Source organism: Condylura cristata, unplaced genomic scaffold, assembly GCF_000260355.1.
Source record: "Condylura cristata isolate star-nosed mole 26May11 unplaced genomic scaffold, ConCri1.0 scaffold00031, whole genome shotgun sequence".
Lineage (NCBI taxonomy): Eukaryota > Metazoa > Chordata > Mammalia > Eulipotyphla > Talpidae > Condylura > Condylura cristata.
In genome coordinates this window covers 25,150,089-25,173,185 of record NW_004567132.1, presented here as the reverse complement: position 1 = coordinate 25,173,185, position 23,097 = coordinate 25,150,089, and the positions used below count along the sequence as shown (strand labels likewise).

The 23,097-nt window shown below is 38.6% G+C and overlaps 1 protein-coding gene across 2 annotated transcripts in view; it reads left to right on the top strand.

Moving 5' to 3' along the window:
- Window positions 1-23,097, top strand: part of LOC101627058 (E3 ubiquitin-protein ligase RNF103) — a 50,761-nt gene that overhangs the window by 19,666 nt on the left and 7,998 nt on the right. The window contains exons 1-3 of one of the 2 annotated variants that reach the window (XM_004691610.2): window positions 9,376-9,538; window positions 19,543-19,603; window positions 21,898-22,077. In XM_004691610.2, coding sequence (XP_004691667.1) covers window positions 9,494-9,538; window positions 19,543-19,603; window positions 21,898-22,077 — 286 coding nt within the window. In that variant the 5' untranslated portion in view covers window positions 9,376-9,493. Of the gene's footprint in view, window positions 1-9,375; window positions 9,539-19,542; window positions 19,604-21,897; window positions 22,078-23,097 lie in introns of those variants that run through there. The other variant, XM_004691609.2, reaches the window with a different exon arrangement.

Here is a 23,097-nt window from a genome sequence, read left to right as displayed (position 1 = left end):
AAAAAAAAGAACTGAGTACAGGAGTTTACTATAATCTAGTTTTATCATCCCTAACATAAACTCAGAGTAAACACTCAGTAATTATTGGTTTGAATCTAACTTAATTTTGTCCTTTACCAAATTTTTTTACCACCTACATACTAGAGGTAGGAAAGATAAGAGATTGTATTTTCATTTAGGGCCTGTTCTAAGACAAATACCTTTATTTTCTCATCACATAACTTCATCTCTTTAGATTAAGAGCCTGTGGTTTATTGCTTTGACATTTTTTCCCCGTGACCATTTTATTATTAAGACTACCAAAGGGACAAAAGATAAAGGGGATCCTTTTTGTTATTGGACCTGATTAAAAATTTAGAGAAAAAAATTAAAATTGAATTGTTAAACTTTTTTGAATCTTTTTAATCAGTTCTTAATCATTTAAGTTTATAGATTTGTGATCAGTGTAGGCAATCTCTTAAATTTTTGTGCTGTCTTCTCAAGTTTTTATCTCATATCTTCCTAATATTTCTGTACAAGAAACAAAACAGAAAGGAAGATAAATAAATGATCAGTTAATACATGATCGAGAACCCAGGACAACCAAGATAGGACAGCACAGTTCCAAATTTGTTACGCCTTCAGGCCTAGGGAAACAGTTTGAGTAGTGGGAAGTGGGGAGCGCAACACTGTATGTACCAACCAGTGGTGTTGGAATATTTTGCCAAAAGATAGTGTCTGTCAAGCTGCTGGTGGTCTCTCTATAACTTCAGGACAAAATTCTGTTGTCACTCTTGTTCAGGGTACTTTCTACCTTATTTTCACTCAAAAATAAGTATTAGACAACTATAGGAAACTATTTTACCAATATTGTCCTTTATGCTAATGCTAAATTACATACTTGTTATACTGAGTTCTCTTAGTTTGTGTACATGATGGGGCAATAGGCTCTCGTTAAACAAATGGTACTTGACTAACCTCACAAATGGTCTGTGTTACACTCTCGGTATTGACATGGAGGACCCCTAACTGAACATAGTTTTTTTACCTAATAATGAAGAACAAAGGCAAACTTAAAAATAGGCCCCCAAAAAGATGTCAGTTCAAGCACTGTTTTATTTTTCTAGTTTTACTGAGATACAGTTCACATAGAATATTGTATAAGTTTAAAGTGTACAAGTTGTTGACTTGATGTATTTATCTATTGCAGTTAGTTGCCATCACAGCATTACTTAACACATCCATCATGTCACATAATGAACATTTCTGTAGTATGCATACTTTTAAGACCTCAGCAATTTTCAAGTATAAAATATAGTATTGTAACTTAGAATCAAAATTCTGAGCATTAGAACCCTAAAAATCATTCACCTAAAAGTATGTATTCTTTTACCAACATTTCCCCATTTCCAGCATCCTCCTGGCCCTGGTAACCTTTGCTCTGTTTAGGTGAGTTCAGCTATTTTAGATTCTACATATAAGTAATACCATATAGAACTTGTTTTTCTCTTCTGACTTAGTCCACTTAGTGGAATACCATCAAAGACTATTCATGTTTCAGACACAAACTTTCCTTCTTTTACATGTTATACACACACACACACAAAATATACCACTTATTCATTTCCTAATAGATTCAATCTTTTTTTTTCTTATAATTATCTAGTGAATGAAGAGCCATGCTTGCTAGAGAGATTTTACTTAAAAGAGTTTGAAATTGGTAATCTAGTTTCCCAGTCTATAGAAATTATACATACAAAAACTATGGAATAAGGGACAGACCAGACAAAGTCATAGTTATAATTGGTAGAAGGTATTAAGAAAAAATAAAAAAAATCAGCTTATGGCCAGATAGTACAATAACAATTTCCCAAGGAGACAGCACGTTCTTGCCCACAATGACTGCCATCAAAAAAGAAATTTTAGGCCCTCCCTGGTAAAGCACAGCACTAAGAAAAGCCACTTCTGCATGAGTTCTATCCCCACCTGCCCCGGAGGTGATCCACATGGTGCACCAGACCTCTCCTGACCTTCCCACTGCTCCCCTCAGCAGTGTACTTCCTCGATATGCCTGTTCTGCTCCCCACTCTTTGGTGAATTCTCTCACTGCCCCTGCACCTCTGGCCTGTACCCCAGTTCTGTATGAATAAATACATAAATCTTAAAAAAAAATTTTTAACGGTAACATTTGCACAAGAATGCAGGAAAATACATTATATAAAATAAAAAATAGTTACCTTTAACAAAGGGAAAAGTTTGTTTTCTGGAAAACTCATTTAGAGGGACAGAAATCTTGTTCCTTGATTTAAAAACAGTTTGACCAGTTTTCTCACAAATCATGCTATCCATTGCATGATATAAAAATGACCTTCACATCCAGAATATAATCAGTGTCCAGCTATTAGTACAATTCTCATCTTTTCATCTTGAGAACCCCATCTATTTGTTGATGTAACAGTCTTGTGACATATTTCCACATGGCTAAGTTATTTGGAGTTTGTGACAAGACAATGCAGTAGGGTTTCAGACACAGCAAAAGGGAAGTTAGTACTCTGATATTTATAGGACACTTTGTTTGTTTGTTTAATGCTCTCCGTTTCATTTTATTTAATTCCGGAGCCAAGTGGCTAAAACAATAGGTTTCTGCAAAAAATGCTTCAAGCTAATGCCTGACTACTGCCAGAGATTTGGACAGGAGACATCTTTTAAAATAGCAAACAGATTTTTAAACATTCAAATTTTTTGTTAGTATTGAACATGGTGGACTAACCAATGTTGAAGTATTTTGTTTTTCTTTAAAAGCACCTCATTTTGTTTGATGAGAAAAAAAAGAATGTGGTTCTTATAATTTTCTCATTTAAAATAATGGAATTAGAGTGCTGAAAACAAAACTAAAGACCAATCTCTGCCTTAATTTAGATGGCTGATGTCCCTGTTATAAATGAATTGGCACATTCATCATCTAACAGAAGGCATGCTACATTTGCAAAAATCTGTAAACAGTCCACCTACCAGGATCCACAGAAGAGCATGCAGTTCGCTGGCAAGACAGCAATAGCAGATGCTGGAAAACCAGTTGTGGACACTTTGTTGAACAATTTCCATGTCACCATCTCTGGAAAGGAAAATGAAATAGGAGTTGATGTGTGGAAAAAGTCCTAGTGGAACCTACTTGCCCTGAAATATGTAATATGTATTCATCAAAATGTCATAGATTTAACCTAGATTTTTCTTTACGAGAAACCTCTAAACTGTAAGATATTAAAACCATGACAGTGAGTCTGCTACCAAACTCCATTCCATTACACTGGACATCTTCAAAACAGGGAATTAGAGACATTAGCAGTTTTTGTTGTTTTCTGCTTTCACCAAAGCATATGTGCAGGTTACTGACTAAAGACAGATTTTCAGACTGCCGTATTTCCAAGGTTATGGGAAGGATAAGTAGTATCAGCAAAACTAAAGGCAGGTTGTGGCATAATATATGTCAGACTGGCTTATACAGAAGTTAAAGAATCCTTTACAATTTTGAAGTTTTATAAGGGCTAGAAAAAATTGCAATGGTTAGTTAACATTCCTTTAACTCTAAGCCAGAATGTATCCAATTAACCCATTTTGGGAAAATACATGGTTTATTTAGAATCTGGTAATCAGAAACATAGAGTTTGTTTTCAGAGAGTAGATGTTTCTAGTCAAGGAGAATGTGGTAGTTGCTTGTTTATGAGAATTATTCCATAGTCTGGGTGCAGTATTACTAGTGTCTTCTGAAATAGTATTACTATAGGGCAACTCATAGGTGGGAATTAGAGAAAGGCTTCTGACGCCTCATAACATGTATTAACCAGCTATAAGGAGAGGAGGAGGAGGGCAGGAAAAGAATAGGACAAATGGACTGTACTCTCACCATCTTTTCCTTCTGTGGCCACTTTCTGCCAACTAGGGAAAATATGTTCTTATTCTGCCTTAAAGTTTTTACTAAAGGGTACTATTTTGCCGTAAAATTGTGTAAAACTTAGGCCCTCCCTGGTGGCATAGCGGGTTAAAGCACAGCACTAAGAAGCTTAAGCCACTTCAGCATGAGTTCGATCCCGGCCTGTCCCGGAGGAGATCCACATGGATCAGACCTGCCCGCTGCTCCCCTCAGCAGTGTATTTTGTCGATCTGCCTGTTCTGCTCCCCACTCTGTCTCTGGTGAATCCTCTCACCCTCCGCATCTCTGGCCTATACCCCGTTCTGTATAAATAAATAAATCTTAAAAAAAAAAAAAAAGAAAAGAAAAAAAATTGTGTAAAACTTAAATGTGCAGGTGACTAATTTATCACAAAGGTATCATCCAGATTAAGAAACAGAACAACACAGAAACTTCCCTGGTTCCTTCCTAGTCATTACCATCCTCCCCAAGAGCAAATCTCAGTAATTTCTGAAATAGTAAATTAGTCTTGCCCTTTTCTGAAAGTTATATAAATAAAACCATATAGTATACAGTATTTTGTGTATAGTTTTTTTTTGCACTTAAAATTAAGTCTATGGGGTTCATATCTATTATGGCAGCAGTAGTTTATTCATTTTCATTACTGCATAGTGTTAAGTTATATGAATATTCCTCAATTTATCCATTCTATTGTGATAGCCATTCAGCTCCTCACTTTTGGCAATTCCAAACAGTGTTATCAATATTCTTATATATCACTTTGGTTTACAAATAATCACATTTCTGTTCGGGCTGAAATTTCTGGGTTATTAAGTATACCTGTGTTTGATTTTGGTAGACACTGACAGTTTCCTACAATTATTGTACCAATTCCCTCTTAAGCATCATGTAAGAGTCCTAGTTCCACATTCTTGCTAAAACGGGAGCTCTTTATATATATTTTTTGGATCTAAGGCCATTGTCAAATCTCAGACTTCCCACCTTCAGAACTCTAAGAAAACAATCTTCTGTTGTTTGTGCAACCCAGTCCATGATATTTTATAATGCAGTTCAAGACTAATAAAAACCTGACATAATGACAAAAGCAGAGATTGGAGCAATACAAGCCAAGGAACACCAATGATGACGGTCATCACCAGAAGCTAGGAAAAAAGCAAAAAAGAGTTCTACCTAGAGTCTCAGGGAACATGGTCTGCTGACACCTTGAATTTCAATTTCTAGCCTCCAGAACTGAGAGAAGAAATTTGTGTTGTTTTAAGCCACTTACTTCGGTGGTTCTTTGGTACAGCAGTTCTAGGAAACTAATGTAAGGATCATTGTGAGGTTGGTGGAAGAAAATTTGAAGTGATTTTTTTCTTTGCCATACATAAGTCATAAATTATGGTTAGGAGCTCCTCACACTTGAATTCTGGTCAGAAATTAACATAAATCTACTCCTGTCTAAGACATAGGAGAGAATTCAATTTTCCAAAGATCACTTATGTCTAACATTTTTGGAGTCCATCTGTTGTATAGAAGGTGTGTCTTAGGGGGCTCCATGGTGGCACCAGGGGTTAAAGCACAGCACTATGAAGTTCCCTGCAGCTACTGCAGCATGAGTTTGATCCCTACCCAGAGAGCTGACCTACATGGCATCGCAGACCTCTCCTGTCTCACAGGCTGTTACCCTCAGCATTGTATTTCAGTCTGTTGGTCTGTTTTGCAACCTACTCTGTCTCTAGTGAATTCTCTCTCCCCATATTTCTGGTTTGTACCCCAGTTATTGTATGCATAAATAAATAAATCTAAAACAATTTTTAAAGGTCTATCTTAAATTTATTAGGCAAAAATTCCTGCCAGAAATGGAGATGAGATTTTTCTCAGCACATCATTTAATGATTCTACCTGGTAAATGGGGAACAGTTGTAAGCCAGAAAGTGCCATAAAATTGGAAATCTTACTGAAATGAGCAAGAATAAGGTAGGGAGTAAAGGAAAAACAGTTCCATTTTTTCATTTAAAATTCAAGGGAAGACTTAAAGCATTTGGCACTACAGTACCTCTCAAGAAAAAAATATGTATCTATTTATATTTTTCAGGGATCAGGGGAGAATGCACATAAAGTCTTTGAAAATGTGTGTGACTAAATGTCTATATGAACATATGGCAGGGGAGTGTGATCCTCTTAAATATGTGATGTGTTTGGCAGGAACAAAGAGCTAGAATGTCTGCTCACTTAGTTCTTCCCACCCTCCGAGATTCCATTCTCAGCAGGTAGGAGAATCTGGTTCATGCTCCTTGAAGTCTATTAGGAAGGACAAAGTATAGTCACAGTGGCATCCTTGTCTAATGCTGAGGTAATACTGAGTAGAGAACGCATATTGCTCTGGGGGCCTGCATGGAAGACACTGAGGAGCAGCAGCATGGGTATGTTCACAGGGTTCTGTCAGGAGCTATGCATACACTCTGTATTCCAGGGGAAGTCACATGCCAAACCAAGACTTCCTCCACACTGACTTCTCTGCCCCTGATTTCCAACTTTAGAATAAGTGCCATATTAGAAACTGAAATGCCTGTGGCCCAAAACTCCCATTCAGAAACTGGGAAGGCTCTTTGACACATACTGTTTCTTTTGCTCTGAATACTCTTCATTTCTCTGCTGCCTCATTCTTCAGGTCTCATTTTATCATTGCTCAGAGAAGATTTACTAACTGTTCTCATTACAGTTAGAATTTTGCACACTTGTAATGTTTCACTTTTTTTAATCATTTAATACCTATCCTCTTCACCTGGTTGTGTAAGGTCCTTTTTTCTTTTTTTGTTCAATGTAGTTTCCCAAAAGCTTATAAAATGCCTGACACATACCAGACATCTGGTAAATATTGCTGACTGAATGGAAGTCCAGTATCCTCCCATCTGAAAAACTGCTGCCTTGTAATTCATTATTAACAAACAACAACAACAAATGAAGAGGGATATGGTAAAGGAAATTTTGAAAAACTTTTCACAGACTTCTCATTTACAAACGCTACTTCACATCAATAAAAAGAAAACAATTCAATGGAAAACTTCCAGAAGAATGCAAATAGCCAGCAAATATACAAAAAAAGCATTCACCCAGATTAACCATGGAAATGAAAATTAAAAACAGTAATTTATGCCCTCAGGTTGGCAAAAATATAAGACTGATAATATTATTAATAAGGATTTAGGAAGTTCTCATATACTGTTGGTCGTTTAAACTAGTACAACTTACATAAGTTAAGAATTTTTTAACTGTCTATATTTGAAGTATTATTTAGTAGGGGAAAATCAGAAACTACCTAATGTCATATAATAGGGAAAAGGTGAAATGAATTTTAGTAGATTCCTGTCATGGAATCCCTTGCTCTAGTTGTGAACACTGATGAAGTCTATGTAAACTTTTCAAACTAGTAGACTTCAGAAGAGTATGAATAAAGCGATCACAATTAAGCAAAAAAAAAAAAAAATTACATAAAAGAATATTCAGCCTCCCTGGTGGCACAGGGGTTAAGTCTCTGCACTATCTATTGCTAGCCACTGACTATTGCTAACCACTGCGGCCTGAGTTCTATACCCCGCCAGGGAGGTGAACCACATGGCACAGCAGACCTCTCAGGTCTGGCCCACTGTTCCCCTCAGCAGTGTATTTCAGTAGATCTGCCTGTTCTGCTCCCTACTTTGTCTCTAGTGAACCCTCTTGTCCACACCTCCGGTCTCCCCAGCTCTTGTATGCATTTAAAAAAATTTTTTTCCAAAGGAAAAAATATCAAAAGTATTCTCACCAATTTTCCCCTGAAAAACTGAGAACAGTTTTACTTTTTGCAAGGAACATGTGTTACTATTTTTACAAAGGGGAAAGAACTTCACTGATGGATAATTAACATAAAATAAACTGCATATATATTATCTGTTCAGTTAATGTTTTGACACTATTGGTCTGTGAAAACACACAATCAAAAGGATACCTATTACCACATAAAGCTTCTTGTCTTTTTTTTTTTTTTAAAAGATTTACTTATTTATTCATACAGAACTGGGGTACAGGCCAGAGATGCGGAGGGTGAGAGGATTCACCAGAGTGGGGAGCAGAACAGGCAGATCGATGAAGTACACTGCTGAGGGGAGCAGTGGGCGGGTCAGGAGAGGTCTGCCACGCCATGTGGTCACCTCAGGGGCAGGCAGGAATCGAACTCATGCTGAAGTGGCTTTAGCTTCTCAGTGCTGTGCTTCAACCCGCTGTGCCACCAGGGAGGGCCAAAGCTTCTTTTCTTTTAATCCCACATTCTTGTCTCTTTCTGACCCCTCCCTGTCACCTAGCAACCACTGATCTATAAGTACAGATTACTTTGCAATTCTAGAATGTTATATAAATGGATCAAACTATGTTTTCTGTTTCTTCCCAGGCCTCCACTCAGCCTAATTGGTTTGAGACTCATTCAGTTGTTGCATGTATCAACAGTTCCCTTTTATTGCTAAGGAACATTTCATTGTGGGGACCTACCACAATTGGTTTATCCATTCATATATTATTAGACATTTGGATTACTCTCAATTTGGAACTATTACAAATAAAGATGCTATGACCACAGACTTTGTTAACAATCAGGCTTTATTCCTTGGGTAAAAAAGTAGGAATTGAATGGCCAGGATATAAGAATGTTTAGCATTTCAAGAAATTGCCAAAATGTTTTCAAAGTAGTTGTACTGTTTTACATACCCAGGGAAGATGGATATGCAAGATAGATGGAAGTTAAGGGTTGAGGTATTTAACTGTGTGGCTTCTTTACCCTGATGAGATGAGATAGTATCAGCAATCATCAGGTTCACTGAGTAGGCAATCAGAAACTGCCTCATTGAAATATGTCTAGTCCTCATCTGTCAGTTTCCCTGAGAATCTGCTTAAGGTAACGGTCCAAATGGAATATTGTAAAACACACACACACACACACACACACACTCTCTTTGTCTCTTAGGTACTCATCCATAGCAAAAGTAGTAACGGCCTGAAAGAAAGCTGTGGTACTTGGGTTGGAAAGGAGAGCTGGAATTGAAACATATTGAAAAGTTACACTTATTGGGACTTGATGAATCAGGCTCTAGATGATGGTGATAACAACGGGGTGTGGGGCGGGAGCAGGTTTAACGGAAGAGGTTACTGTCACCTGTGCGATGCTCAGGTATCAGAATGAAATTGTTAGGAAACTGGTTGATAATGTACCTTTGGTGGAAATACACACTTTCCGAGTCAACGACATCTAGGTGAATTACCAGACGCGGCTGTGAAATCACCAAGAGAAAATCTTTCTAAAGGGATCACTATTACAACGAAAAATTACCTAGCTCGACGCCTGGAGCAAAAATCAACAACCAGAACGTGCGTAGCCGCGTCAATGCCGCTCGCAATCGCCCGACGCAGGTCTGCGCAAGCACTCGGCGCATGCGCACCACCGTCAGCGCGGCCGCTCCCTTCTCCGGGCGTCTGGCCTTTTTTCTCTCGTCGGCCCCGCCCAGGTGGCTGCCCGTGACCTGCCTAGGCGCAGGGAACGGGAAGCCGGAAGGGGCAAGACGAATTCAGTTCGACATGGGGCTGTTTGGAAAAACCCAGGAGAAGCCGCCCAAAGAGCTGGTAAGAGCTGCGGTGGCGATAAATGAAATGTTGCGTTTGCGTGGGCCGGAGAGGAGTTGGCAAGCTACCGGACACTTTCCCCCGCGCCGGCCAGGCTCTGCCCGGCCCCCGTTTCCGGTGCCTCCCACTCGACCGAGGGGCCGCAGGGAGAGCCTTTCGTGACGGGGCTGCGGGAAAGAGGTTCCTGGTACCTCAGCGCTCCACAGGGAAGCTGAAGTTTGGGTGAAGCGTTCCTTCCCCTCGCCACTGTCGCTGAGGCAGCTTCTCGGTCCTCGACGGGAAACCCCCCCAGTTAACGCGCGTTGGTACGTCCCGCCCGGAACCTTTCCCGGGCACGGGCCCCGCCCCCTGCTGGCCGGCTGCAGACCACCCGCCGCGTCCTGCGCCAGGTGGGAGAGGGTGGCGTCGAGGCCGCGGGATGCGCCGGCACCTGCCGCCCCATTCCAGCCCTGTGTATTGAGAGGGAGGCGCTGAAGCTCTCTCCTCTGCCGTGCAGCGCGGTATTGTCCCCAAACACGCTGATTACAGCAGGGACCCGACTCCTCAGAATGTTACTAACGACAGCACTGGACCTGGCTTGGAGTTCTAGATCTGTTAACCGAGAGGAGCAGGGCAAATGGGTAGTGGTTAAGCGTGTCCTGGTGGAGTCAGCCAGCGTTAAGTTTGAATCCCGTTTCCTTGTTATCTCTCAGTTTTGTAAACGAGGGAAAATTCCTATCTCTGTGCTTTAGTCTTGTTTGTCAAGTTGGAATGACTTCGGAGTCAATGACGAGGATATTAAAGGATGTAAAGTAGCTGGTCCTGCCGGTTAGGGCTGGTGTTTTATGGACAACGCAGCCTTACCCAGGTGCAGACCAAGCATCAGCTTCTCCTGGGGGCTTGTTAGAACTCTTGGCCCACCCCATGATCTATTGATCTATTGTTAGAACTCTTGGCCCACCCCATGATCTATTGTGAGAATTGGAATTCTCACAAGACCTACAGTAATTAGTGTGCACATTAAAATTTGAGAAACTTTGCTCTACAAAACTCAGTCCAGACATCCATAATGGGGGAAAAAAAAAAGAACACCTAAAAATGTACTGAGCGTTTTTTTGGCGTTTAGCTCCAGTAGGCATATTTTAAAACCAATCGCATGCATTAATGCAATTCTTGACACATAATGTGTGTTAATGTTCATTTTTAATTTATTGTTTTAATGTTAAGTTTTTAAACCAGAGACTAGAACAGTAGCTACTCAGTAAATATTAATTACCTCAGGCAGTTGACTTGATTTTACTCCTGGTACATTTTAAATTGTGGAACTTAAATGAGGTAAAGGTGTGTGACATTACTTTGCAAATTCTAGAGCATTATATAGATGCACACTTTGTGATGTGTAGTCTAAGAGGCTTCTAGCTACAGAAGACTATTTTTGATGTTAGGAATGATGCTTACTTTTAGTGTTTGTTCTTACCTTTGCCAGTCATAAAATGAGATAAGATTCTGAGAAAACAAACTTGTTTAAACTGATTTCCGCTCCATGTATCACTGTTCAGCTACTCTGTGCTACCCTTTCAGTTGCAATTACATCTTGCTCTAGTTTGTCAGAAGTGTTTGCTCTAGATTCAGCTTCTACCAAGATTCTACCTTGTGATTTATGACTAAGCAAAGTGTTTTTTCATCTGCAGCAAGTAGCATTGAGTTTTAATTCTAGAAAGTTTCTTTTTTCCTTTGTAAAGCAGTTGACACACAGATAACATGTTTGGGTGCCATATATGAATTGAAAAACAAAATTAGTTAGTTTTGACCTTTTTTTTTAATTTAGGAAGGAGAAGAGAGACACTAAATAATCAATTTCATAAAAGCAGTAAAGGAGATGAAAAAAATTAGATAATGGTTGACAGAGAGAAGAGTTAGAGGAAAAAGGAGGGAATTGACTAAATGCTGTATTCTCAGTTGTGCGGTATGTCTTCAAGAGTTGGGGGCTGGAAGATGAGGCCGTGTGGCACCGGGTACACAGGGAGCAAGGGGCAGCCTTGCTGCTCAGCCATGCCATGGTAACAGGCAACATTAAGTTCCGTTATGGTGGTGCCAGAGCTCCAGTACAGTATGTAGCATGGAGTAGGTGCTGAATAAATGTTGAATAATGAATGACTATTAGAAAAAGAACAAGATTCAAAATCAGGTCATCCTAAAATGAGCAATGTTCAAGGTATAAGAGTCTGAGAGCATAAAGTCTTTCATCCCAGGCATCTCGATAGACACTAGTCTGAACTGGGCCCGTTGTGGATGAGGGGAGCCCTGTGATTCATTTAGAAACCTGTAACTATCTTGGAGTAGTACTTGAGGATATTAGATTTTTCTGGAAAATTTTTTCTTGGATTTGAGGTCCTACTGGAAAATTGAGCTATCCTGATGTGTGGACTTAGTCTTCAGTTCTTAAATCACATAACTTAGATCCTTAGATTGAGTCATGACTCTTGCCTGTGAGGTGCCATCAGAAAAGGGGAGAAAAGGAGATGGGGAGATAGAGTCAAAGAGAAAGCTTTATTCACTTAGTTCATATAGCTAACATTTATTTTAGTGTGCATTAGGATGGACATTGGGCTTACAAAAATAAGGCATTGGGTCACAGTTTCAAAGGATGCAGAGTTTACTAGAGAGGCTGGCTTATTTATAATTAAGTACTTACCTAGGGTAAATTAAAGAAATAACAGATGTACAAGATCAGTAATGCCACAATGATGGGAAAGCAGACCTGACAGGGAGGTCTGTTTTGTCACAAATGGCATTAGCAATGTTGATGCATTAATATAGAATTAAGAAAGAGGAGACATTCCCAGCAAAATAAATTCATATGCAAGGTGTGCAATTATGGACTGTAGGTTGGAGGAACTAGAAAAACAGTCCAGAATGATTGAAGAAGGAAACACTTATGTCTGAGTGGGGTGGGGAGTAGTGATGGCAGTGGAGATGTAACATTGGAGAGGAGGGTAGGGCATATATTAGTGAAGGCATAATAGGCCTAATGCCTGTGAAGGCTGGGGAGATTTCAGGATACTTATGGAAGTAGGAACTGGAAGGAGAAGACTTAGGTATGAAGCCAGTTAAGGCCCAGATGAGATGTAGGTCTTAACTAAGACTAGAAATGGGGACAGAGAGGATACAATGAGCTTTAGAGATATTTAGGATATCTAATCAGAATTTGCTGACCTATTGGATGTGGGATGAGACCGCAAAGATGATTCTTAGATTCTGTTAACTTCATCATTAATCTAACCCATCATCCTCCTAAGTGGTGATGGGTAACAGTTACATGGTCAATAACAGTGACCATAAGTTGAAATTGAGGAAATTCAGAAAAAGAACCATTTTGAAAGCCTGGTGATATTGGTGGGAAAGGACTCAGGAGATCAGGAAAGACATTAAAAGGTTGTCCTTTTCTTTTTCACTTTGTCTCCTCAACACATTTGTAAATTGATAGCAAGGACCATGTGTGTCATTGTCACCCTTGGCCTTGTGTCTTGAACTCCCTTATAAGCATAAGTCACCTGTCTGGTATTCGGTTGATGAGTAAAGATGGGGTGAGAAAAATGCTCACACATTTGAACTATAGCATGATTGATTTTTTTTTTCCTAAAGATTTATTTATTTATGCATACAGAACTGGGGTACAGACTGGAGGTGCAGGAGCAGTGAGAGGATTCACCAGAGACAAGAAGTGGGGAGCAGAACAGGCCAACTGACGAAGTACACTGCTGAGGGGAGCAGTGGGCGGGTCAGGAGAAGCATGTGGGTCACCTCTGGGAGAGACAGGAATTGAACTCATGCGGATGTGGCTTTAGCTTCTTAGTGCTGTGCTTTAATCTGCTGCGCCACCAGAGAGGGCCGATTGACCATTTTTTTTTTTTAAAGGTTTATTTATTTATTCATACAGAACTGGGGTACAGGCCAGAGATGCGGAGGGTGAGAGGATTCACCAGAGACAGAGTGGGGATCAGAACAGGCAGATTTACCAAGTACACTGCTGAGGGGAGCAGCGGGCGGGCCAGGAGAGGTCTGCCACGCCATGTGGTCACCTCTGGGGCAGGCGGGGATCGAACTCTTGCGGAAGTGGCTTTGACTTCTCAGTGCTGTGCCTTAACCCGCTGCACCACCAGGGAGGGCCCGATTGACCATTTTTTACCTTTACATCCAGTAGGTACATTTTTAATAAAGACCACTTAAGTTTCTTTCTGCTTATTTCCAGTGTGTTTTAACTTTTGAAGGATACATAAAATCTAGCTTATAAGGATTGCCTTAGAGAGAGAGGAGCTAAGTCAGAAATGGGAGGGGAACTTACTTTTCACATTTTTCTTAGTCTGTTTGGGATGCTATAACAAAATGCCATAGATGGGTAGCATATACACAACAAATTCATTTATCATGATTCTGAAGTCTAGGAAGTTCAAAATTAAGATACTGCAGATCTAGGGTCTAATAAAGAGCCAATTTCTAGTTTCTAGGCAGCCATCTTTTTGTTATGGTGGAAGGGGAACTCACACTCTAGGGTCTTAGTTTTTAGTCAGGGCTCTCTAGTCATTTATGAGGACTCTGCCTCATGAGCTAATGATTCCCCAAATAGCATCACACCAGGGATGAGGTTTCAACATGGAAATTTGGGGGGGATGAAAACATTCTGTCCATAGCTTGTATATCCCAGCCTGAAGCCTGGAATTGAAACACCCAGGGGACCTGGGATGATCTTGTTGGTGGCTCTTCACTTATGTCTGCAAAAACATGACTCAAAATGCAGACATATGGGGACAATGACAGTAATAAGATTTATTTAGTTAGGGAATGTGTGAGAGAGAGAAAAATAATTGTTTGGCATGTGGCCAGATGCCTTTTGTCCTACCCCAGACTTGGATTCAAACCAAAGCTGCATGTCACAGCTGCATGGTGGCTTCTCCACAGACCCAACTCCTCATTAGTTTAACTGTCTTGGTGCCAGTAGTTTAACGGTTGCAGCCAGTGTTCTTTCTGAGGCCCTAGTGTTTTAACTGCCCTTAGTCCCAACTCTGTCCATTTCCCTTTAGTCCTCCCCTCTGGAGATCTGGAAAGCTCCACCTGTCATTGAGTTGGCTATGAGTGCCACCCACTGGCTCAGAGGTTCCTTTTACAGAATTAGCCGTTTCTTTTAGTGGTAATTATATTTAGGAATCAATTTCATTGCTTAAGGTGCTACTGTAGTGTTCTTGTATTTATGCCTTTAACTGGACAGAACTAAGAATCAGCCCTCTTGTTGAAAGTAATTAGAAAAGCTAGACGAAAGTTAACTAATTGAAAACTACCAGGGCTGTGAAGAATCGCAAAATAAAGATCTCACAGAAGAGGAAGAGCAGTTAAACAGGCACAATCATTTGGGATAATTTTCCCCCTAAAGGGGTCCTCTAATTTTTAATGCAAATTGAAACTGAGAATTTCAGTAAAGCTTTTGATAGATCCTATGATAAAAGGCTTGAGAGAGCAACACTAAAGATAAGGACTCAGGTAAATCTTCAAGACTTTCAGTTGGGGATTCTGAAAGGATAGATCTTTTATCAGTAACAGTGACCTGGAAACAAACCACTCCTTACAAAGACTGAAGTCCAGTTTCAGATCATCTATACCCAGTTTGATTCATTGAGCCTCATCAAGTAGTTGTCAATGCTGTTGCTAGATGTTTGCAAATGGAAAGGTAAGTCTTTTCTGGAAGAAGATAACATTGTCTGGAGGCTTAAATTACCCTGTGGATTTTCATGCACATAATGGTCAGAATTTAGTAAAAGAACAAGTATTAACTCATGGAAAAATCTTTATAATACATATTTTTATTTGTTCTAGGTACCAAGTTCTCTCTAGATAAATGTTTTTTACATACTACTGGGATGTGGTTACAAATATCTTTCCCAAGTTTGTGAATTTTTTCTCTTCTTTTAAATGGTATTTTTATGTTGAATACAAATTCTTAACCAGTATAGATTAAAATATCAGTCTTTTCCTTTATGATTATTGATGTTTGTGTCTTGTTTAAGAAACCCTTTGCTAACATGAAATCATAAAAATATTCTCCAATACTGTGTTTTTATTAAAATACCACTGTTTTCTTTTTGTAGTTAAGTCTTTATTCTCCCTGGAATTAATTTTAGTGAAGGATGGGAATATCCACCTTGGTTGCCATTTGGCTTACCATTTATCTCTACACTATGGAAAACATTCTCATGTTTTAGTTTCCTCTCCCTAATTTGCTTGCTATGTAGTAGACTTTCTGTGAAAGAATTTGAATAGCAGATATATTTTGATAGGGGTGAAACTGTAGATTCCTCATTGCTTTCACATGTTGTCTCCAAATTTTTCTTTATACTGTACTATTTGTTTACATTTAGTTTATCACTTATAAATGCATCTCATTCAATAGGGGAAGGACAGTTTCTTTAAAGAATGGTTCTGCACAAATGAATATCCATGTGAAAATAATGAAGTCCAACCTTACTCCATATGCAAAAATTAATTAAAAGTAGATCAAAGGGGCCCTCCCTGGTGGCACAGCGGGTTAAAGCACTGCACTGAGAAGCTTAAGCCACTTCCGCATGAGTTCAATCCCCGCCTGCCCCGGAGGTGACCACATGGCGCGGAAGACCTCTCCTGACCCGCCCGCTGCTCCCCTCAGCAGTGTACTTCGTCGATCTGCCTGTTCTGCTCCCCGCTCTGTCTCTGGTGAATCCTCTCACCTTCCACATCTCTGACCTGTACCCCAGTTCTGTACGAATAAATAAATAAATCTTTAAAAAAAAAAAAAGTAGATCAAAGAGCTGAATAAAGGTCTTTGACCTAAACCCATAGAGTCTTAGAAAAAAACATAGGGATAAAAATCTTCACCACTATTTGACAATTCTTAGCTCTGACACTGAAAGTATAAATGACAAAAGAAAAAAATAGGTACATTGTGTTTCATCAAAGTTAAAAGCTTTAGTGCATCAAAGAACATTTGGAAGAAAGTGAAAAGGTAGCTTAGAGAATAAGAGAAAATATTTGCAAATCATGTATCTGGTAAGATTCTGGCAGAATAAAGAACTTACACAACTCAAAACAACTGAATTTAAAAATGAGTAGAACATATGAATATACATTTCTCTAAAGAGATGTGCAAATGGTCAGCAAACACATGAAAGATGTTCAATTTAATTGGTTAGTGAGGAAATATAAGTCAAAACTGCTGACTGGCTATCATTTAAAAAAAAGGTAGAAGATAAGTTTTGGAAAGAATGTAGAGAAATATGAGCCCTTGTGCACTGCTGCTGGGAATGTAAAGTGATGAAACTCTTGAAAAGACACTTACCGTATGACCCAGCAGTTCCACCTGTCAGTGTATACCCCAGGATTTGAACAGTAGCTTTGCAACAAGTGTGTGTAAACGGCTGCGCAGTAACCACAGTAATATCTGTGTCCTACAGTAGGTGGATGGATGAACAAATAATGGTACAGACATGCACAAGTCTGCCATAAAAATGGCTGAAGTACTGATATATGTTGTTATAACTTGGAACTCAAAACACTATGCTAAATGAAAGAAGCCAAACACAAAAGGCCGCATAATGTATGAATCATTTTATATGAAATATCCAAAATAAGCAGATAGATGTAGCAGATTCCCCAGGAAATGGGTGAAAAGAGGGACATTGGGAGAGAGTATTTTAAATGTGTGTAATGTGTTCTGACATGTTGAAAAACTTGAAACTAAAGATGGTGATTGCTTAACATTGTGAAGGTACTAAATGCTGCTGAATGTATACTTAAAATAGCTAGCGGTATGTGAATTATACTTTTAAAAATTCACCAACATTAAAATTTTTTTCTAGTTGTGTAATTTTACAGTTTTGAGTGCTTGAGTATTTCTTCTGGTGGAGTTAAATTACATTTGTGCACTATATGTCTTACAGATTTTATTAAATAATGTTTTTGTTAATTTATTAAAAGTGAAATTTACTGAAAATACATCTTGTCAGCATGGGTTTTTTAAAATGCCATTCAGTTCATCCATCCATGGGGGAATACCCTTCAGGGTTTACCATCAGTTCTATTCCCATCTTATTTTTTTTTTAACCTTCAATCCCACATTTTTTCTTACAGAGATTAATCTGATCCTTAAGCTGGACATCTAGATAGGATTTCGGTATCAAGTGCAGGCACCAGGATCTTTGAACTTACAGATTTGCACAAGTTGGGATGGGCAATCAGCAGGTTTAGCGCCTACTGAGGATGTCTTTGAGCTCCTCCTTGGAAGCTTGATCCACATATTTCTGCTAATGGGCCACCAGTATTTTAGAAGAACTAGCAGATTATGTAAGTGTGGAGCTCTTGAACACCACCCTCACACGGACATGGAGTTCCATGCTAGCCAGTTGCTCTGTGCCCAGAAGCAGAGCAGATTCCAGTAGTTTTTGTTGTAATCTGCATAGCTGGATCATCTCCAGGAATTGCTCGTTCATCTCATGAGGCCATCATCCCTTTTATAGTGTGTCAAGGCTGTGGCCACGTTCTTGCACCAAAGACTTGCACTTTGGTTTATAGTTGCCGGTTGGTTTTGATATTTACTTTATTATATTTATTCTTTTTTTATGCAAAAAATGTACAAAATTAAAAAAAAAAAAACAGGCTTTCACTGACTGCAAATGGCCCGTGGACATCACTGTGTGTGAAGACAACAGTTCCTTAGCATGAGGTGCTACAATCAAAAAAAAAAAAAAAAAAAAACCTATTTATGTTTATTACATTCAAGTGTTAAGAAACATTTTTAATGTAAATGAAGTTTTTAAAATGTCAGTATTGTTTTGTTCCCTGACCTTCTGTATGGCATATGCCAAAAAGCACATAGTGATTTAATGTAAAATTTAGTTTTAATAATTCATCAGCTGACAACTCAGATGACCTTTTGGTTTTTATGATACTAAAGCATTGTAAGATAATTGCATAAGAATTTGATAGAGATACCACTTAACACCTACAGCAGTGTTGCCAGTTAGGTCTGTTTAGTGCATCAGAGATTTTTGGCTCTCATGGTAAAGAGGGATGTTTTTCTTTTGAAAAGGAGGAAAGCATTACTAAAAAGGACATGGAAATGGCAAATTCTGATGAGATACGTAGACTGTTTTTGAATAATGATGTGTGAAAGTTGAAAATCTAATATTCTTAAAAGCTGCGCTCATGTAACCTCTTGGCACATCTTTATGTATCTCCAGGATAACTGAACTGTATAAAGTGTTTTTTTTTTTTTAAAGATTTACTTATTTATTCATTCGTAGAGAACTGGGGTACAGGCCAGATATGTAGAGGGTGAGAGGATTCACGAGAGACAGAGTGGGAAGCAGAACAGGCAGATCGACAAAGCACACTGCTGAGGGGAGCAGCGGGCGGGTCAGGAGAGGTCTGCCACGCCATGTGGTCACCTCCGTGGCAGGCGGGAATCAAACTCATGCCGAAGTGGCTTAAGCTTCTTAGTGCTGTGCTTTAACCTGCTGCGCCACCATGCAGGGCTTGTAAAGTGGTTTTTTTTTTTTTTTAATATTTATTTATTCATTCTGAATTGGTGAGAAACTTCCCCAGAGACACAGTGGGGAGCAGAATAGGCAGGTCGATGAAGTACACTGCTGAGGGGAGCAGGGGGCAGGTCAGAAGAGGTCTGCCACGTCATGTGGGTCACCTCCAGGGTGGGGGATCCAGCTTGTACTGAAGTTGTTGCGTCCAGCTTGCAGTGCTGCGTCCTAACCTGTTGCGCCACCAGGAAGGGCCCCAAAGTGTTTTTTAATACCAGCTTCAGATAACAATCTTCGAATAGTTTGGGACATGCATGTACTATAAATGACAAGATGAAAAATATAAACTACCTTTTTTCTTTGAAAGTGGCTTTATTGTGTGTTTGGATTGGGTGGCATTAATATAAAATTCTCTGACATAGGTGTGTTGGCTACTCTTCTAATTCCTTTTCTGAATGTTTCCCCCAGGTCAATGAATGGTCACTGAAAATAAGAAAGGAAATGAGAGTTGTTGACAAGCAAATAAGAGGTAAATTATCACTTTATATCTTCTATCTCTCACTCTGTTGGTGCAATTGATTTTAATTCATAAAAATAAACTGCTTCCGGAGGTGACCTTTCTGTACTCTCATCCTCTTATGACCCTTACCAGCACCAGTGTCCTGACATGCTAAACAGGTATAAAGGTGTTAGTCTGTGAAATAGTAGACACTTAAAGATCTGGGGTTAAAATAAACAACCTAGGATTATACCCAACTTCTTATAGAAGGAGTATAAAGCTAATTCATTAAGATAAGAAAAGGTAACTTCCTATTATAACCCATAAAATTAAAAGTGAAGTAAAAGAAGAACATATCACAAATGCTCAAGCAAGAAAACCCTGAGTCTCTGTCAAGCAGAACAATAGAAAATGCTTCATGAGGTGTTTACACTAACACTCAAAAAAATTGATGATATAAAATAGAACAAAAAGGTGAAGAAAATATGAGACTGTTAAAACTAGAACTAGTATATCTAAAAAATATAACTGAATTTTAAAAATACAATGGAAGGCATCAACCATGGATAAACAGAAGTAGTGGAGAAAATGAGTAAGCTTGTAAATGCAATGGCAGAGAACAAACACATAGAACCACAAAGACAAAAAATAAAGATAGTTTAAGATATGTATGGGATAATGTAAAGTTAAACAGCATCCATATCAGGGATTCTTGAAGAGAAAGAGAAAGGCATGGAAAATTTAAAGCTAACTACTGAGAACACCCTCATTCTGGGATGCAAACTAGACGTCCTGATCCAAGAGGTCCAGAGAGTTCCAAACAAAATAATACCTGACGGACCCACTCCAAAGCATTATAATCAAGCTGTTAAAAGTGAATGATGGACCCTCCATGGTGGCGTAGTGGGTTAAAGCACAGCACTTCAGCAGGAATTCGATGCCTGCTCCAGAGGTGACCCACGTGGCGTGGCAGACCCACCCACTGCTCCCCTCAGCAGTGTACTTCGACAATCTGCCTGTTCTGCTCCTCACTCTGTCTCTGGTGAATCCTCTCACCGCCCCTGCACCTCTGGCCTGTACCCCAGTTCTGTATGCATAAATAAATAAATCTTTAAAAAAAAAAAAGTGAATGACAAGGACAGAGTATTAAAAGCACTGAGAGAAGGAAAGCTACCTGTAAGGGAACACTTATTAGCTGCAGACTTTTCAGTGGAAACCTTACGGAAATGAAAGGAGGCTTTCAAGTAATCAGAGACCTTCCAGCCTAGAATACTTAATCTTGCAAGAGCATCACTCAAGATGGAAGGTTAAGAAGCAAAAACTAAAAGAATTTACCAACACCAAGCCACATGTGAAAGAAGTATTAGTAAAGGGAGCTGTTATTACAACAACATAAGAGAGACTTTCCTCAACAAAAAAATCAGACTCCCAGATTTGGAGGAGAAGGGTCCATCAAGCAAATTGGAGACTAGTTCATACAATAATGTAAATAATGTAAAGTTAAACAGCATAAATAATGTAAAGTTAAACATAGTATACCAACCTCAGTAGAATCTTCAGACAAAAATTCACAGAAGTAAGGGCATGTTCCCTAAGTAAAACCTAAGATACAAAAATAAAAAGGCAAATTTAAAAATTAGGAACAAGATGGCAGTAAGCACCTATGTCTCAATAATTGCATATAAATGATGTGAATTCACCAGTTAAAAGGTGTTTACAAATCATATGATTCAACAAAGCAAAGTATTGAAACCAGTAGACAAAATGAAGTGAGGCTTCTGAAGTGAAGAGAGCAGTGGGTAAGAAGGGCAGAAGAGAGGGTAGTAGGAAAAGAAAGCCACTTGTGAGTCTGTAGAGAATAATTTGATGCTATGGTTATTCCTACATATTTCATAAAACATCACTGTCTTTTAAAGTAAATGAATGAAAAGGTTAAGATGGTAAATTTTATTTTTTTACCACAGTATTTTTTTTAACCACAATAAATAACTACTCCCCATAAAAGTATATCTTATTTCTTGTTGATAATTTTTTTTTTAAATGTTTGATGATTTTAGAACCACTACTTATGTTAGACCAAGGTCTGGAATATATTTACAGAATTTTTAAAGTTTCTTAGTGTCAGTGACAACACTGTTACACTGTTAAATTAATGTTGTTTCAAGAAATAATGACTCCTCCCACACTTTATTTTTACTTTGTTCACCCTTCCTCTATGTTCACTCATTTAGTAGCAAATCTAGATTATAGTAAGAGCAGATATGCATGCCAGTAAGCCTCCTGTTTATCCTTAACTTTTGGTGTTTTCTGATTTCAAAATTTAGATATCCAAAGAGAAGAAGAAAAAGTGAAACGATCTGTGAAAGATGCTGCCAAGAAAGGTCAGAAGGATGTCTGTGTGGTTCTGGCCAAGGAGATGATCAGGTCAAGGAAGGCAGTGAGCAAGCTCTATGCGTCCAAAGCTCATATGAACTCCGTGCTCATGGGGATGAAAAACCAGCTGGGTAAGGGGCAGTCACCTTAGAGCCACTTCATAATTCTGCCGTGCTGCTGTTACTAGCAACACTGGTTTCCTTGCACAGGAAGAATAGTACCAGCTTTGATTTTTATTCTTTATATCGTCTTGGTGTGTTACTCAATACAAAATTATTCTATCACTATTTTATGATTACTCATTTTCTTATGTCACTGTTTTTGAACTAATGACAAAATCTATATATAAGTCTTTATTTAGAATTTAGAATAGATTTCCTATATTACAAAGTGACCTGAGAGCTTGAGGATTAAGAAGTGGGCCTATGTATATATTCTAGGCAAAATTTTTAAATAGACTAAATTTGTCAGTGACTTTCACTCACCTCCTTTTTAGCCATACCTGCTAGTTCTCTATCTAATGGTTCTTCACATTTTAGAAATCTGTAGTCTGTGTAAGGAGTATTAACATGCATGTAAACTGTCAGTTTAATTTTAAAAATTCACTGTTTAAGGACAAACAATTTCAGCATCCAATGTAATACCATTTGTGATCTTCCACAATCTTCTATCTCCAAGTTGGTGGCAGCATGAGTCACAGGTTAAATTTTATATCTATTTGGTTTCTTTACTTTCTTAATTTCTGCTAAATGAAGAAGTCCTAGCTCAGATTTATAATTCTTGAGAATGGCAACAAATGATTGATTATTGGATATTTAGAAAGAGTGAGGTCTCAGAAATTTGGAGAAATTTTTCATTAAGGATTATTTTAAATCCTCTGTCAGGTACATTCATAAGTATATCACACTCAAAAGTTAGAAGACTCAGTTAGGGGATGATGTCAAATGAATACCTCATTGATCATTTGGTTGTACTTAGCTCTGAAGTTACTTATTAAATTTTAACATTTGAATGTGGTTTTTAACATGCCTGATAGTAAGTATATCATCAGTTTCTTTCTCCAGATGCTAAAAAAAACAATCATGAACTGGGAAGGAGTGAAAAATACGATAAATTGTGCCACATATTCTGAAATTTTTAAGAACTGTTAT